Here is a 15960-nt window from a genome sequence, read left to right as displayed (position 1 = left end):
GATTCTCTTCAATTTGTCTAAATGTCTATAAAGTTTTTTTTTCATCATCTTCTAATGAATCAGGAAAAAGAGCAGTTTCTAAATGCTTTGAAAACGACATTTTGCTTACAATAAACATTTTACACTTTACTGAAGGCAATAGAAGGCTTAGATTTACATCTTTCGAATTGCTTAAACATTCAAGAGAAAATATATAAATCACACTTTAGAGCTCGCTATTAGGAACAAAGTTTATCACACACAGTAATGTTAACTCAGACATTTATCTTCATCAGTAAAGTTAACATGAATTCTAATGAAAATTCAGTCCTTTAATAATTGATACGCATTGGATATTTTAAAAATGCATTTTCTCTGATATTGCAATAAATTTATTATTTTTTTATAAATCTCTAAAATACTAATAATTTTTGTAAAAGGTTAAGTAAATTGGTTAAGAAGCATTTGTATTACAATGGCTATTCATTTCAATTTTACTTCTATTTGTTTATTTTTTGATTATTTATTTTAATTTACTTTATTTTATAACTGTTGAACAGCCGACCCGGTTTTGCGTTTACGATTACTAATATTCAACTCCATAGTCTTGCAATTTTGAATCCAACGCAAAAGACAAGGGAACTCCCGAATCAAGTATTATGGGAAATTTGCCTTCGTGGAGGAATATTTGATGGAACTAATCCGCATTTGTGTTAGGAAATGTGGATTAGAGGAAAACCATGAAAAACTCCCACGGTTAGCCTGACGGCAAGGGGACTTTAACCAATGATCCGTCTACCACTGAATATATTTTACGTTAGCACTTGGGTCAGTGAGAGTTTGGTGCGGAACTCATATCAGCCGGTAATCGCTGTGATTCGATCCAGGTTCACCTCATTGGAAGGCGAATGCTCTATCCCCGGAGTCACCGCGATTCCATTTATTTCAATTCTGAAATGTTCTCTTATAAAATATTCTATTGAATTTTCATAGTATGCTCAATTTTCTTTAATCTTATCATTTGCTATCAATCAACGCCCTGCACTAATATGCGCAAATTCTAAACTCTTGGAGAATAACTTTAAGCTCAAAACAAACCCTTTCTACTTCAAAATAATAAAAAGAAAGAAAAAACCCAAATGAAGAAACTCTCATTTTACATTGTAGAAATTACCAGTTATTTTACATTGTAGAAATTACCACAGATTTACACCCGGGGAGTCGCTTTAACTTTAAAGAGAAAAATAAATTAATCAAAATTTTGGAGTTCAGGGCAAAATTTATTTCCCACTGTAAAATGAACACAGGCCTTATCTCTCACAGCGAAGTTAACATAAATTTTAATTAAAATTCCGTCCTTCAATAAATGGTTGATATTTTATAATGCATTTACTGCAATATGGCAAAAATTGGTTAATTTTCATAACTCTGTCAAGCACTACTAATATATATAAAATATTTAGTTAATAGGTTAACAAGCATTTGTTATAGATTGATTGTGCATTTTTGTATTTTCAATGCTATTTTTTTAATTCTCAAATATTCTATTGTGTAATAATCTCTTGAATTTTGAATATTATGCTTAATCAATTTATTATTATTATTATTACTATTATTATTCCCGATCAATCTAAAAATCACTGAAATTTGCAGATTCTTAACTCTTAGAGAAAAGCTTTAAGCTCAAAACAAACTCTTTCGACTTGGAAACAATAAGAAAAAAACCGAATGGAGAAACTCTCAAAATCCCATACGTTATTTTATTTCGTAGAAATTACCACAGATTTACACCCTGCGAATCGCTTAAACTTTCAAGAGAAAAATAAATAAATCACGCTTTTGGGGATCCAGAGCAAAATTCATCTCCCACAGTAAAGTTAACTTAGACCTTCATAAAATATTTATACTATGAGTAAAGCCTTCTCTTTATTCATGTATGACTGAGAAAGCGAACGTACAAAGTAAACACTTGCACACTATTCTTAAAATTGGTTCTGGCTAAGATTTTAAGCGTGCAGGTTTGGCGCGTAAAAATTCAGAAGATGGCGTGTTCCAATTTGTTTGGCTCTAAGCGCAAAATTGAATTGGATTTTTTACCCCTTAAACCAATAATTTTGTTTTTGCTTTCTTGCATTTTATTCATCTAGATTCGCAAAGAAAAAGCGCAAATTTTGATTCTTTCTCTTCCCTTCTCATTGCAAACTGGTAATTTTATTTATATACAAACAGATGATTTTTATTTTGGTTTAGAAAGAAAAAAAAAAGCTATTCTAACCCGGATTGCTTTGCATGGTGGAATAGAGAATGTTAAAAAAGAGGGTAAAGTTGAAAAGAAATAATATCTTTTCTAGTTTACATTAGTAATGAGAGTTTTTGTTTCTCTTTGAAAAGAAATGTGATATTTTATAGTGAGAAATAGGATATTTGTAATATTCCTTTTCATATAAATATTTTTTTGCCAAGTATACAATTTTTTAAAAAATTTTTTAGGTAGCAATAAAAAATTTTCACATTCAATTCATATCTTGCTAATATGCGAGTTAATCTGAACATATATGCTTTTGTTTTGCAAGCGAGTCTTTCATACTTGAAAGTGGGCAATTTTTCATATTTGCTAGTATTTAGGAAAACTTCCATTATCTTGAATATTAAATATTTAATTCTGATTAGAATAATTTAGAATGACTAGTTTGATTATTCAAAATTATTAACATTTTTACTTCTTAATAATGGAACTAGGTAGAAAAACTCTAAATTAATTATTTACATTTTCTAAATCACAAACAAATTTTCGCAACTGCCCAATTATGATAGCAAGTAAAACACGTATTTATTCGTTTCTCTCAAGTATAGATTATTTTTAATTACAGTACGTGCAATCTAATCTGTGTTTTATGAGCTGCACATGCTTTTTCTCCGATAAATACTTCATCGAAAAAAGAAATTTTAAAAATTGAAATATGAGAAAAATGCTTAGTATAGCAATATTGAACAACGTACTTTTAATTAGAACATCCAATCATTCTATAATTTAACGAAACGTTGTATACTTTGAAATAATGGTAAATTGTACATATGAAACCTTGGTACGTATGAAATGAAGGACCCCACATGATTGTTAGACATTAATTCTCTGTCAAATTGGCTGAAAATTTATAAATTGTAGTTCAAAACATTCTGGTCAAAAGTTCTCATTGGCACTAAATCCAAAAATTTGTAGTTTCCGAGATAGACAAGTCGCAAATCACAAATTGTAATTACCCTTTCTTCAATACTATCACGACATCAGCATTAAGAAATAAAAAATGGTAATAATAATTTTTGAATGCTAGAATAAGTAATGAAAATGATAGTAACTCGTCAAAACGTTGAACGTTAAACGATTAGCTAGCATTACTTCTCCGCATTCAGCTAAGGCAATGCTGCGTGCTTTAAGCACCTTTCACTACAGTGACAGGATACATTACGCTACATAGGATATATTACACTACACATTGGATATATTACACTGCAGTGTAATATATCCCATGCTTGAGGCACCGTATCTCGGAGATTTTCCATTTTTGGACTTGGTGTTAATATGACTTTTTGCTCAGAATATTAGTCACTACATTATATTGAAAACTTCACAGTGAACTAATTTACATAAAATTTGTATGGGGTCCTGTCTTAATTGGTATAAAATTTGCAAAATTTTATAAACATTGAAGTTAATTTGATTTCAAACAATTCTGGGCAGCAAATTCAATAAACTGATAAGGAATCGAGGTGGCTCAGGAGACAAAGCATTCGCCTTCCAATGAAGAGACCGGGTTCGAATCCCAGCGGTGGTTGGTCGATACGAATTCCACACCCGGCTCACACCGATCACAGTGCTGATGTGAAATATCATCAGTGGTAGATGGAACATGAATTGAATCCCCTTACCATCGGGCTAACCGTGGGAGATTTACATGATTTTCTTCACCATGTAACACAAATGTGGGTTAGTTCCATCAAGAAGTTCTCCACGAAGGCAAAATTTACCCCAATACTTGATCTAGAAGTTTCCTTGTTCTCCAGATAGAGTTGATAATTACAAGGCAAATTTAATTGAATATTGGTAATCGTAAACCCAAAATTTGATCACCTGTTCAACGACGTTTATAAAATAAAAATAAAATGAACTTATCAGTTCGAAACCACCCAATCGATTAATACTCTCTCGTTGCCAGTAAATAAGCGTTCATTCATAGCTGTTTTGTTAGGAAGAACTTTGAAAAGAAAACTTAAAACTGTTGGTTAAAAATAACTAGCGAATTGTAGAAAAGTAAAGCTATAACTGATGCACGTGCCCGCTTGTCTATACGAACATAAATTAAAAGCAAAGTCTGAAGAACATAAAAAAAATTTCACCTCAAATTTTAAGGAAGCTTGAAATGACAATTGTCTATTTTCTCAATTACAACTACAATCGGGACTTAATACAATATCTTATGTACTCGAGAGGACTATATTAAGAATAAAAATTATCATAACTTAACAAGTAGTGAATATTTTATTCCCCAATAGGATACCTGCAAGTGACGTAGTGTGGGTATCTCGATCCTGATTGGTAGCTAGAACGTGTCTTTTTTTTACGTTAGCATTTGTTCTTTCCATCCTATTTCGAGTACACCAAGCCCGTCAGGTATCAATTCTCTTAAATGACTCATTCTAAATTCTTTTTGAAAGATTTCGATTCTTTTACTGTATATTAACACCGAGGCTTAGCACAAAGACAGGCACGAAGATGTGTGGAACATAAACAAACTAATTATACATCGAAGTTGCCAGGAACAAAAAACAAAAATATATCACGGATACAATAAAATAACTAAATAATTAATTTAAGTTAAGTAAAAGAAGTAGGCGAGAAAATTTTTTATTTCAACTAATTCGATGTGCGATACAGTAACGTATTTAATTAACTTACCGATGTTTAACACTCTAACTTATGTAGAGAAACTTAGCTCAACTTTAATACGCCATTTTGCAGATAAAGACTAGCTGGCGCTGACGTCATAGATCACATGTGTAGGCATAGTAGGTCATCTTCTTGAAGTGTCCAATTTTATGTCGTCTTATTATACACCTAAAATAAATGCCTACTAAATTTGCATTTGAACGAATTTTATTTTTCAAATGAAGAATGGTTGTTGTTATATGTTCTATTTATTTATTTTTCATTTTTACATTTAACACGATATTTTCCTTTGCTAAATGAGGGGTCGCTGGATGCTTAGAATCATTATAAACAAAGTTAGGGAAACTGTTCCTAATGTAGTCCTCGTTTCTCAGAGAGCATGAGTATCACGAATTTTTACGAAAGCTGATATGCTAAGCTATATTATTTTTTTCTTATTTTTTGTATTATTTGATATAAGTCTAGCAACATTTGTTTCTCATTTTGTGCAGGTATTTAGTTTCTTGTTTATTCTTTAAACATTTAATTATTTAAGTCTTTAATAGCGTAACAATTTAAACTTCAGTTTAAAATTTAATATTTTTTTTTTAGAATTTCATTACAAAAAGTAGATAATTTATTTATCAAAATTAAGAAATTTAGCATAATACATATTTTAATTCAAAACAAAGAGGGAAAAAATGCTTCATATTGCGAAAATTGCTTGTTATATCCTTATAATATTGACATTAATGCTTTTAAAAAAAGTAAGCCTTTCCACGATTTTAATTTGAATATGCATTTACGTAAAATGTGCATTTTTATCATCATATAGATTTTTTTCATTAATTCAGGAATTGTTCAGGTACAGTTTTTCTTTTTCAAACAATTTTATCTCTAATGTATGAGCTGTTCGTATTTATAGGGCGTATAAACCAAACTTTAGTATAGTCTCAGCACTTCAAGCTGAAGCGATATGCAAATACCTATGCAAGAAAATGGATTTTTTGGAAAATAATCGAAAAGGAGGTAAAATCTTGTTCCGCTTAATAAAACAAAGAAACCCAAAAATCCCCCAAGCAGCAAATTCATTCTAAGCAAAATAAAGAGTGATTTTAAAGCTTCAAGAAATACAATGGAAAAAAAAGCTAAATATATTCCGAATTTTTTTTCTTTACTTTTCCTTTCATTTTTCCGCACGAGTGCACTACTTTTTGTAGAAACAACTTTTCCTTGCGGAAAATAAGACGGCCTTATGTCAGTAGTACCTTATTACAGTGGTTGAAGAAGTTGTTGTTTGTTTTCAGTTGCTTCTCGTTGTCGAATCGTTAAGTCTTTCTTTCTAATGCTTGAATTTATTTTATTGCAATTCATATATGCTTGTCTTACAAGATCTACTTATAAACAATTATGTTGATGCTCATTTAAGTACTGAGTATGATAATTATTCATAACAACCAGAAATAAATAACTTATAAAAGTTTATTGTGAGATATACTTAAATATATCGTTAAAATTTGTTTTGAAATTTATTTATGTTTTTTCAAAATTTATTTACTTTAAAACTTACTTAATTTTCCGCATGAGTGCAATACTTTTTTGTAGAAACAATTTTTTCTTGTGGAAGATAAAATGGTCTTATGTCAGTAGTATCTAAATATATGATAATTTTGCTTGAATGAGTATGATAATTATTCATAACAAACAGAAATGAATGACTTATTAAAATTTAGTGTTTGATCGACTTAAATATATAGTTAAAATTTGTCGTATTCATATATGGTTGGCTCACAAGATGTACTATAAACAATTATGTCGATTCTCTTTAAAGTACCGAGTATGACAATTATTCACAACATAGGTAGTTAATTAAAAATGTTTTTAAATACATTAAAATATATATTTAAAATGCCTCTTAAAAGTAATTTATATTTATGACAATAATAAATATTTTGCTAATTTAACAGCTTCATGGACATATCAAATATGTGCTGATTTCTTTATCATTCGAAATCCGTTATCATCCTCTATTTTACAAGAAGAAGAAAATTCTGATAAAATGTTAGTACTTCAAGGTAATAACATTTCTGTTAAAAAAAGCAGTAATTGAAACTTAAATATACGATTTTTTATTCATTCATTTGGTAATTTTTTCGTTTATATGCTAATGGTTTACTAAGAATTCGGTTTTTAAAAAGTATTGCTCGTATTACCACACATTTAATAAAAAAATATGAAAGTGCAAGGTATATTTAACTAAATAAATGGCTTTTATGCCGTGATTTAAGCCAATATGATGAAATTAATAAATTGTGCCACAGACACCAAATTTTGTCGCATATTCTAAACTATTATTTACTGTTAATTTTGCTAAAATTATTTCCGTAGAACTACGGCGAAAATTACACAGATTTTTATTGCTTCTATAGAGCCAGGTACCTTGTAAGTTTAAATATTTTCTGGTAGTTTTAACCATACATTTTTCTCACTGCACGTAATTAATATATTGGCTAAAAGACGTTTTTTTTTTCTCTTTTTCTCCTCTTTCTAAATCTGCCTTGGTAAATTGAAACGCCATAATTGTAAAAACACACTTCTTTACAAAAGAAGTCACTGCACCAAAATACATTTCTAGTTTTAAATCTTTTACAGTAATGTGCTCATCTAAAATTTATATTAATAATAACCACCAGTTAATGTCAGTAAGAAAAATTTAATTTTTTCATGCGAAATTTGTTCTTTGAAGTCTTTGTGGGATTGAAACGCCATAATTGTAAAAACACACTTTTTGGCAAAAGAAGTCACTGCACCAAAATACATTTCTAGTTTTAAATCTTTTACAGTAATGTGCTCATCTAAAATTTATATTAATAATAACCACCAGTTAATGTCAGTAAGAAAAATTTCATTTTTTCATGCGAAATTTGTTCTTTGAAGTCTTTGTGGAATCGAAACCTAGTTATTATTCTAAAATTTAATTTTTTAGGGGGTATTTCTTTTATTTTTTTTACTATACAATTTTTTTAAAAGTGTACATTTCAAGGAGGGAAAAAGTTGAAGAAGCCATCTAGGAATACTTCTTTTTTCAAATCAATAGAACTAAAATAATGAATGCTGCTAATAATGATATTACATTGTTTGTAAAGACTATTGCGAATAATCTTATAGACGATTCGATTATTAGCTCCAAATTTCAGCCAAAATTAAACACGAGCAAACACGTAGGACAATCGCATTTTTCTCACAGACTAGGAAACTTTCATATTCTTTAGTACCTAGTAAGAAGGGAATAGCTGATCTTGATTCATATCAAAGATCGTTCAGGAAGGTTCAGGAAGGGGATATTGGCAACTCTTTCCTTCCAAATAGCTCTTCATTTTCGCCAACAGTGTCTTTTTTGAGCCGAAGGAAGAAGAAGAAGAAAATAATTTCCTCCAAAAAACAATCTCTTTGAGCTAAAAAGAAAAGGTTCCGAGATAATGGGTTAGCGAAGAAAGAAAGATAATAGGTAAGAATGAGAGTGGGCAAAGTTGCCTTTTTTATCCATTGGAAGAGCTAAATGCAATTCGTTGGCCCCAGAGGGCGTTGTTATACAGAAGTTAGGGGCCCAAAAGAAAATCTTTATTACATGCTGAAAGCAGTTCCACGTAGTAGAACCACGTCTACGTCAGCTCTTATAAATGACGAAAGAAGTTCGTAACAAGTGTTGCAATTGTTAGAATTGATATGTTAGTATACAACAGATTAATACAAGAAAATGTTGTGAACATCTTTTAACTATTATAATTTTTCAGTAATTATTTATTTTCTACAGTTTTAAAAAAAAAATTAAGTACTTATGTTTCCCATTTTTTTCAAAATTAAAAATGCATACGTTTATTTTTAACATAAACTTTGCTTTAGCTTGCAAAGTTTCATACATTATTATTTTTTTTAAAATTTAAATTACAGTAATATTAATTTTTATGGCCGCCAGATGCTTTTTTGGTTGCTGCGAGTTTAATTGATCTGTGTTGAACTCAACAGGATAACAAGAACTATGTGTGTCTTTGATGGCAGAATTTCCGTTTTTAAACTCGACATAGATTTTTTTAAACATTTTTAAACATCATAGAGTGTAAGTTTTAGGCAACTTTTTGAACAATAGGGTAAGTTTGGTTTTGAAATGACATGTTTAATTTCATTAAAAAGACTAATAAATAAATTCTTCAATTTCGGAAATCCTTGCTTAGTTTTAGTAGAAAATTTGGTTTTTCAAAAAATGCAGTTCCAATCTTAAAAACGTGTAGCTTGTAATACGGCCGATCAACAGAAAAATATAACAAAAAAAAATTACGTTGTTTTTTTTCCATTGTGTGGCAGCATTTCAGTTTTCGTTAAAATAAGAATTTAAAATATATATACATCAAACAATAAATGTCGAAGTATCAGCAAGTCAAAGTTTATTCTGAACTATTTCATATTTTCATTCTAAACTAATTAAAAAAGAATCTCTTCCATATTAACAAATGGAAAAAATTAAAAAATTAATTCTTAAATTGAATTATATTTCAAATAGGGTACTTAAAATATTAATTATATGCGTTTTCTTCAGTTGACGTATTTCACATAAAATATGTATATTTTAAATATTTTTAAAGAGTACCGTAAAGAAAGTATTTTAATTATTATTTTTTTAATGCGTAAAATTTTTGCTTTGATGTTCCGTTTCGTAATTAGTTAATTTATAAACCGAAGAAATTATTTTTGTAAAGCAGAGCTAATGTGTTAATTATGAAATTGTTCAACTTAATTTTTATTTAATAACGTTTTTTATCATGAATAAAAGAAATTTTGTGTTAAAGTTTAAAGTTGAACAAAGTGTTTTTACGATTCGTTTGTGGAATACATGAACAAAAATTCCTTTAATTTTTTTTTTAAATTATTGCAAACTAAGAAAAAACTACTTTAAAATATTAGTGAAAATTATTTTATTACTATTGCAACCCAGCTAAAAATAAACTGCAGTTTTTCTACAGAACTGAAGTAATTTTGTAGTTTTTCTGGAGTTAACAGCAGATTTTCTGCAGTGCAATCTTAACTGCAAAAACACTGCAGTTATTTTGAAACTAATGTGAAGTAATTTCTCAGTAATTTATTTCGAAAAAACTTTCAGCCATTGCCTACAAAATTACTGTAGTTTAAGTAAGGTAGGTCACGTTAAAATCATAAAGTCAGAAAAAACTGAAACTTTAAATCCGTTGTTATTTTGCAGTAAATTTGAAGTAATTAAGCAGTCATTGTTTCAAAAGTATACTTTCTGATGAATCTGCAGAAAAACTGCACTTACCTTCTATTGTTGAAAAATTGAAAGAGTTTGATGTCTTCAATCTTGATTTCCTGGTTGGTATATAAACTTTTTAGAATGTTTATGTTATTTTTTTCCCTTTATTTTTTTGATTATATATTAATTTCTTGCAATTAGGTAAAAATTCTATACATTGATAACGGAAATAACATAAGCTAACTTTATTCATAAAAGTTAAAATTCATGAAATACATACTTGATTTAATTGTAATTGTTCATAATTTGAAGCGTCAGAAACTTGGACACAATTGAATAGTTTAAAATATGCCTAAAATTTTTTTGGTATTTAAATATTTCTGTGTCTTTATTATTTTTATTATTATTTTTATTGTTATTTTTATTATTATTTTTAATATTTTTATTATTATTTTTATTATTATTTATTATTTTTATTATTCATTTCTTTTTAATTTAAGAAAACTATGTTTGCGCAAAGTGTTTATGGTAAAAACAATATTAAAGTAAAGGCAAGTAGTTAATGCCATTTTCGCTAATAACCCTCGAATAGTACAAGAAAACTACACAAATTATAAAATAAGCAACGAAATCAAATAATTATAAAATGATCGAATATTTCATGCCTGAAGACATTTAAAACTACTTAAGACAACTTAAACGTAAATAATATCCCAATCAAATAACTCAAACAGCGCAAATACACTTCATTTCAACAACGTGAATCCATTTTACATTCAGTCTTAGCAGGAATTATCCTAATTATCTCTGAGCCTGAACATAATTTCAACTATTTGCGTGTTAGTCCTTTCTATCTTTAGGTCGCAGATGTTAGTTACTTATCCAACACACTAACGCCACTGCAGAATATAGTCTATTCAGCAGAGTTAGAGCATAAGCTTTGCTTCGAAAGATGCGTTCTAGGCAGAAATCACGCTGGCTGTGTTATTGGATAATTCATGCAGTGTGAAAGTGGAAGATAGGTTATTCACTTACCCAATTGGATTTGTCGCATTCCTACTTCGCTGATGGTCGAAGTGACTACCGTCTTCTCTCCTGAAAATAACATTGAATTATGTTAAAATATATAATATTGTAATTAGTTAATATTTAATTAATATGAAATTGTGTATGCCTTTTCGTGGGGGAATACTTTTTTTCAATATTAAACTATTCTGCTTGAAGAATCACTCTTTCTCAAAGGTGTTTTTTCCTAAAATAGTAATTTTTTATCGAATAATATGCAGTTTTTTGTAACTCTTGTGAGTTTCGAATGTTTGGGTATTTGCACTTAAGGAAGATGATCAATAATACCCACATATGTGATCTATGACGTCAGCATTTTATTTTAAAAACGTTGTTGAACAGCCGACCCCGTTTTCAGGACTGCCAATGTTCAACTCTGCAGCCTTGTAATTTTGAACTCAATCCAGAAGACAAGAGAACTCATGAATCAAATATTGGGAGAAATTTGAATTCATAGATCAAGTATTGGGGGAAGTTTGAACTCATGGAGGACATTCTGATGGAACCAACCCGCATTAACCTCACATGAAGAGGGAAACTATGCATACCTCCCAAGGTTAGCCTGATGGCAAGTGGGCTCTAACCCATGATCCATCAACTGAGCATGCACTGAGGATATTTCACGTCAGCACTGTGGTCGATGCGAGCTGAGTGCGGAATTCTAATCGACCAGCCATCTCTAGGAATAGGATCTGGTTCATTGGAAGGCGAATGCTCTATCCTCTATGCCTCTGTGGCTTTCAGTTTATCATTTATCATCAAAATGGCGACTTAAGGTTGGGTTTTTCTCCACAGAAGCTAAATTGTCAATTAACGTGAAGTTAATTAAATACAGCACCGCAATGCACATCACATTTGTTAAAATATAATTATTTCTTGTCTACGTCTTTTACTTAACTTAAATTTATTATTTGGTTATGTGTTTTATTGCAACCATGATATATTTTTGTTTTATAAACCTGGCAACTTTGATGCATAATTAGTTTGTTTATGTTCCACATGGCTTTGCTCCTCTTTTTGTATTAAGTAAAAATATATAGCGAAATAATTGAAATCTTCGTAAAAGGATACAGAATGTGTCAGAATTGATTCTTGGTGAGCACGATTATTTTATTCCCTCTGACCTTGATATCTCTTTTAAATTTAAAACGCACATAAGATACGATTGTTAAGAAGTTTTTGATTAACTCGTTCTTCTAAACATATTGAGATCTTTTATATTATCTGTGTTTTAATATATTTTAAACTATAACTTATAAGAGTTTATTTTTGAGCATGTTAATAAAATTAAATTCTCAAAACATATTTTCTTGTATAAAATATATAAATTTAAATTAAACTGAAGTCATTCGGCTTAATGCTTTGTTTATAAATCACTAAATAATTGAATCGGAGTTATCCGAAACAAAATCAAACGTTGAAAGTTTCACGAAATCATTACGTTTTGAATAAAAAAAATCACTTTCTTCGAACAACATTAGGAAATAAAGTTTTAACTCAGATTTTTGATATTTATTTATCCACAAAATGTCAGCTTCAGAAATTCCTTACCATTTGTTTTGATTTTTCATAGGTATTTTTGTTTCACATTTTTTTCCTTTACAGCGGAAGAAGAATTTTTTACTAATGTTTGCAAAGGGATTTCTTACACCTTTTTTATGATTCCCAAAGGTTGGTAACAGAACACGTCTACAGGTTGTTATGTGTATCTTGGTGATTTTTTCTTCTCTCTTTTCCATTTTTTTCAGAAATTTTCCCTTTTTTTATATACATATATACATTTTATTTTTACCATGATGCATCTCAATTTCTGGAGCACAAGTCTTAAGGTCATAAATCATTCCCAGTTCTTCCTTTTTATATAATATGTTTTGTTTTACATAGGGAAAAATAAAAAAGATAGTCGTAAATATCAGGTGATGTACAAAGGCTTTTCTGTTTATTTTACCAAATGAAATTTTAAATATATATGACTTTATTTTTCTTTCAAATTGCTATAAAACGTTCTTAAAAGTAAAAAGAAATATTTATCCAATTTTGTCTTGAATAAAATATATTTTATAATTAAATTTATAATAATTTAAGCGGAAACTAATGAGATGCATTGATATTCTATAAAAATATAAACAATATCCATATATTTAAGACTGATGAAATTGTTTTAAGGAAACTGGATATAACGTATTAAATTAGAATATTTATTTCAAAATAGAGTACATATTTCAACTTTATGTTACTAAATGACTCCAATATGACTTCTGTTACATTCTTAATAGAAAAAATTAAAGAAAATAGGCAACTGAAATTGGCAGGNATGTTTATTCAGAGAAAGTACGTTTTTGTGTCTGATTTCGTAACTTAATTAATAGTTAGCACTAATTAATTAGCATATTTGAGGTCACCCCCAGGAACCATTAAGATTAACACTTAGTTCGTGAAAATCCGATCATTAGAACGAAAGTTATTCAGGGTGATATCTTTTTTTTTTTTGCTGACTGTACATCAACCAATTATCGGATGAAAAATGCGTAAATCATTCCTAAATATATACCATTTTTACTTGCAAACTCGTATCATTAAAAATTACTTTTTCCAAATATCTGCTTTTCTTAAACATTTCAAACAAATCTCATGAAGTATAACACATTTATTGGAATAATGGTTTTAATTTTTTTAAAGAACTGAACATGCTACATAACACAAGGAATTTATTTGAATTCACGGCAAGATCTGCATATTAAAGAAAGGGAATTAACTTTAACATCTTGTCCATAGAACACGTTTAAATTATTCTCTATCTTATTTCAAAATTAATAAACTTCCAACTTAACTTAACCTTTCAGTTAAAGACAACAAGAATAAGACAAAATAGAAGAAAAATTATATTTATTTGATTTTAAACCTCTGTATCTCAAAATGGAAAAATAATTATTGTTGCGTCACTATTTAAACAAGGTCTTCTCTAAGTTATATATTGTCAAAAATCAAAAATCTCACAAGTATTAACTTAAAACAACTGATTGCATAAGAATAACTATTAGGTTTTTATACTCATTAAAATTGTTGTTAAGAAAAGGCATCTGATCAATCATGTATGATTGATCCTTTTTGCTCTAAGTTCGGAACGCTACAGGCTTTCTGGGTCTTATGATTGACATATCCTGAGAGACTCTTTCTGGACCCATCTTAAGCCACGTATGACATATATTTGAGCAAATTATAGATAGTTGGACAAGACAAAAACATCGTTTCAAAAATAAATATAAAATTGTAAATTTAGCTTCCTTACAGACTTAATGTGATGAACTAATTTAAAAGTGATATGGCTACATATACAAAATTAACAGTTAGAGTTAAATCAAGAAATAAAAATAAACCTGTTTTTAAGAAGCACATTAAACATTATTTATTTTATTCAATATATTATTAAGGGGATAGAGCGAATAACGAAATGCTAATTTATTTAATAAATTATTGTTTGTGAAAGATGATTGATGATGATGATTTAGTGTATTTCTTTCTAAACTCATGTTTGTGAAAATTGCAACGCCACGAAGGACTTATGTGAGTGAGCTGAAATTTTCAGGAAATGCAAAGTAGAGCATAACATGCAAATGATTAGAATTTCAGACCCGTAGCGCATGCGTATGCTGAGCAGCGCCCTCTGAACGGCGGATGGATCCGAATAAATAGACGGCTGTAGCGAGGCGTGTATGGTTATCGGTGGTTATCTGCTAGTGGTAAACGTTAGCTCAGACGTTACTTATACCTCTTCGACGAAAGAGAGCGAGATTTCAACAACTTACGGAGTTTGAAAGGGGAATAATCATCAGCCTTCATGAAGCTGAATTGTCTCATCGTGCAGTAACCGCTCGTGTGCAGCGTAAAAGCAGCACAGTGATGCGTGTTTGAAAGCAGTGGACGTACGAGTGTCAGACAACTCGGAAATCCGGAAGTGGACAACGAAATATCACGTCAGCTCCCGATGATAGACACCAGGTCCGCATGGCGCTGACAGGTCGTACGGCTCCCCCTGGACAACTGGCAGCACAGTAGTCAATAGCTACAGGTGTTTTATTGTGTGCTTCATTAATTCGTAGACGTCAACTGCGGCGTGGACTGCGCGCAAGGACTCCTTTATACAGGATCACCATCACGCTAAACCATAGCCGCCTGCGACTACAATGGGCCAATCAGCATATGGACTGGCGTGCTGATGGCAGCATATCGTGTTTTCTGACGAATCCCGCTTTAATTTGTGGTACCATGATGGCCGCATTCGTGTCAGACGCTATGCCTGTGAACGCCACCTTTTGGGGTGCATTATCGAACGCCACTGTAGACGAACACCCGGAGTTATGGTCTGGGGTGCCATAACATAGCATAGACAATCTCAATTGCTACGAATTGTGGGTAATCTGAACAACAACCTTTACATCAGTGAAACTTTACAGCCCCACAAGCTGTTCCCTTCCTTCAAGCCTTGCCAGGCGCTGTATTTCAACAATACAATGCCCGCCCTCATATTGCTAGGACTGTTCAATCTTTCCTTGCATTGCGGCAGGTACAGTTTCTTCCTTGACCTGCGTATTCCCCAGATACGTCACCGATTGAACAGAACATGTGTGTCATTTCGTCGGTCGGTGCCTCGCTCGTGATCCTCGTCCTGTTGCTTCTACAGACGAACTTTGGGTACGCATACAAACTATATGGAGGAATAAGGAGAGTT

General features: G+C 30.4%; 1 protein-coding gene across 1 annotated transcript in view; it reads right to left on the bottom strand.

Annotated features, from left to right (window-relative positions):
* Positions 1-15960, bottom strand: part of LOC107454903 (protein turtle) — a 954328-nt gene that overhangs the window by 576679 nt on the left and 361689 nt on the right. Inside the window, exon 2 of the mRNA XM_071184031.1 lies at positions 11202-11261. Within this exon, the coding sequence (XP_071040132.1) occupies positions 11202-11261 (60 nt within the window). The remainder of the gene's footprint in view (positions 1-11201; positions 11262-15960) is intronic.

Source organism: Parasteatoda tepidariorum, chromosome 8, assembly GCF_043381705.1.
Source record: "Parasteatoda tepidariorum isolate YZ-2023 chromosome 8, CAS_Ptep_4.0, whole genome shotgun sequence".
NCBI classification, from domain to species: Eukaryota; Metazoa; Arthropoda; class Arachnida; order Araneae; family Theridiidae; genus Parasteatoda; species Parasteatoda tepidariorum.
This window is presented reverse-complemented; position numbering and strand designations above follow the sequence as displayed.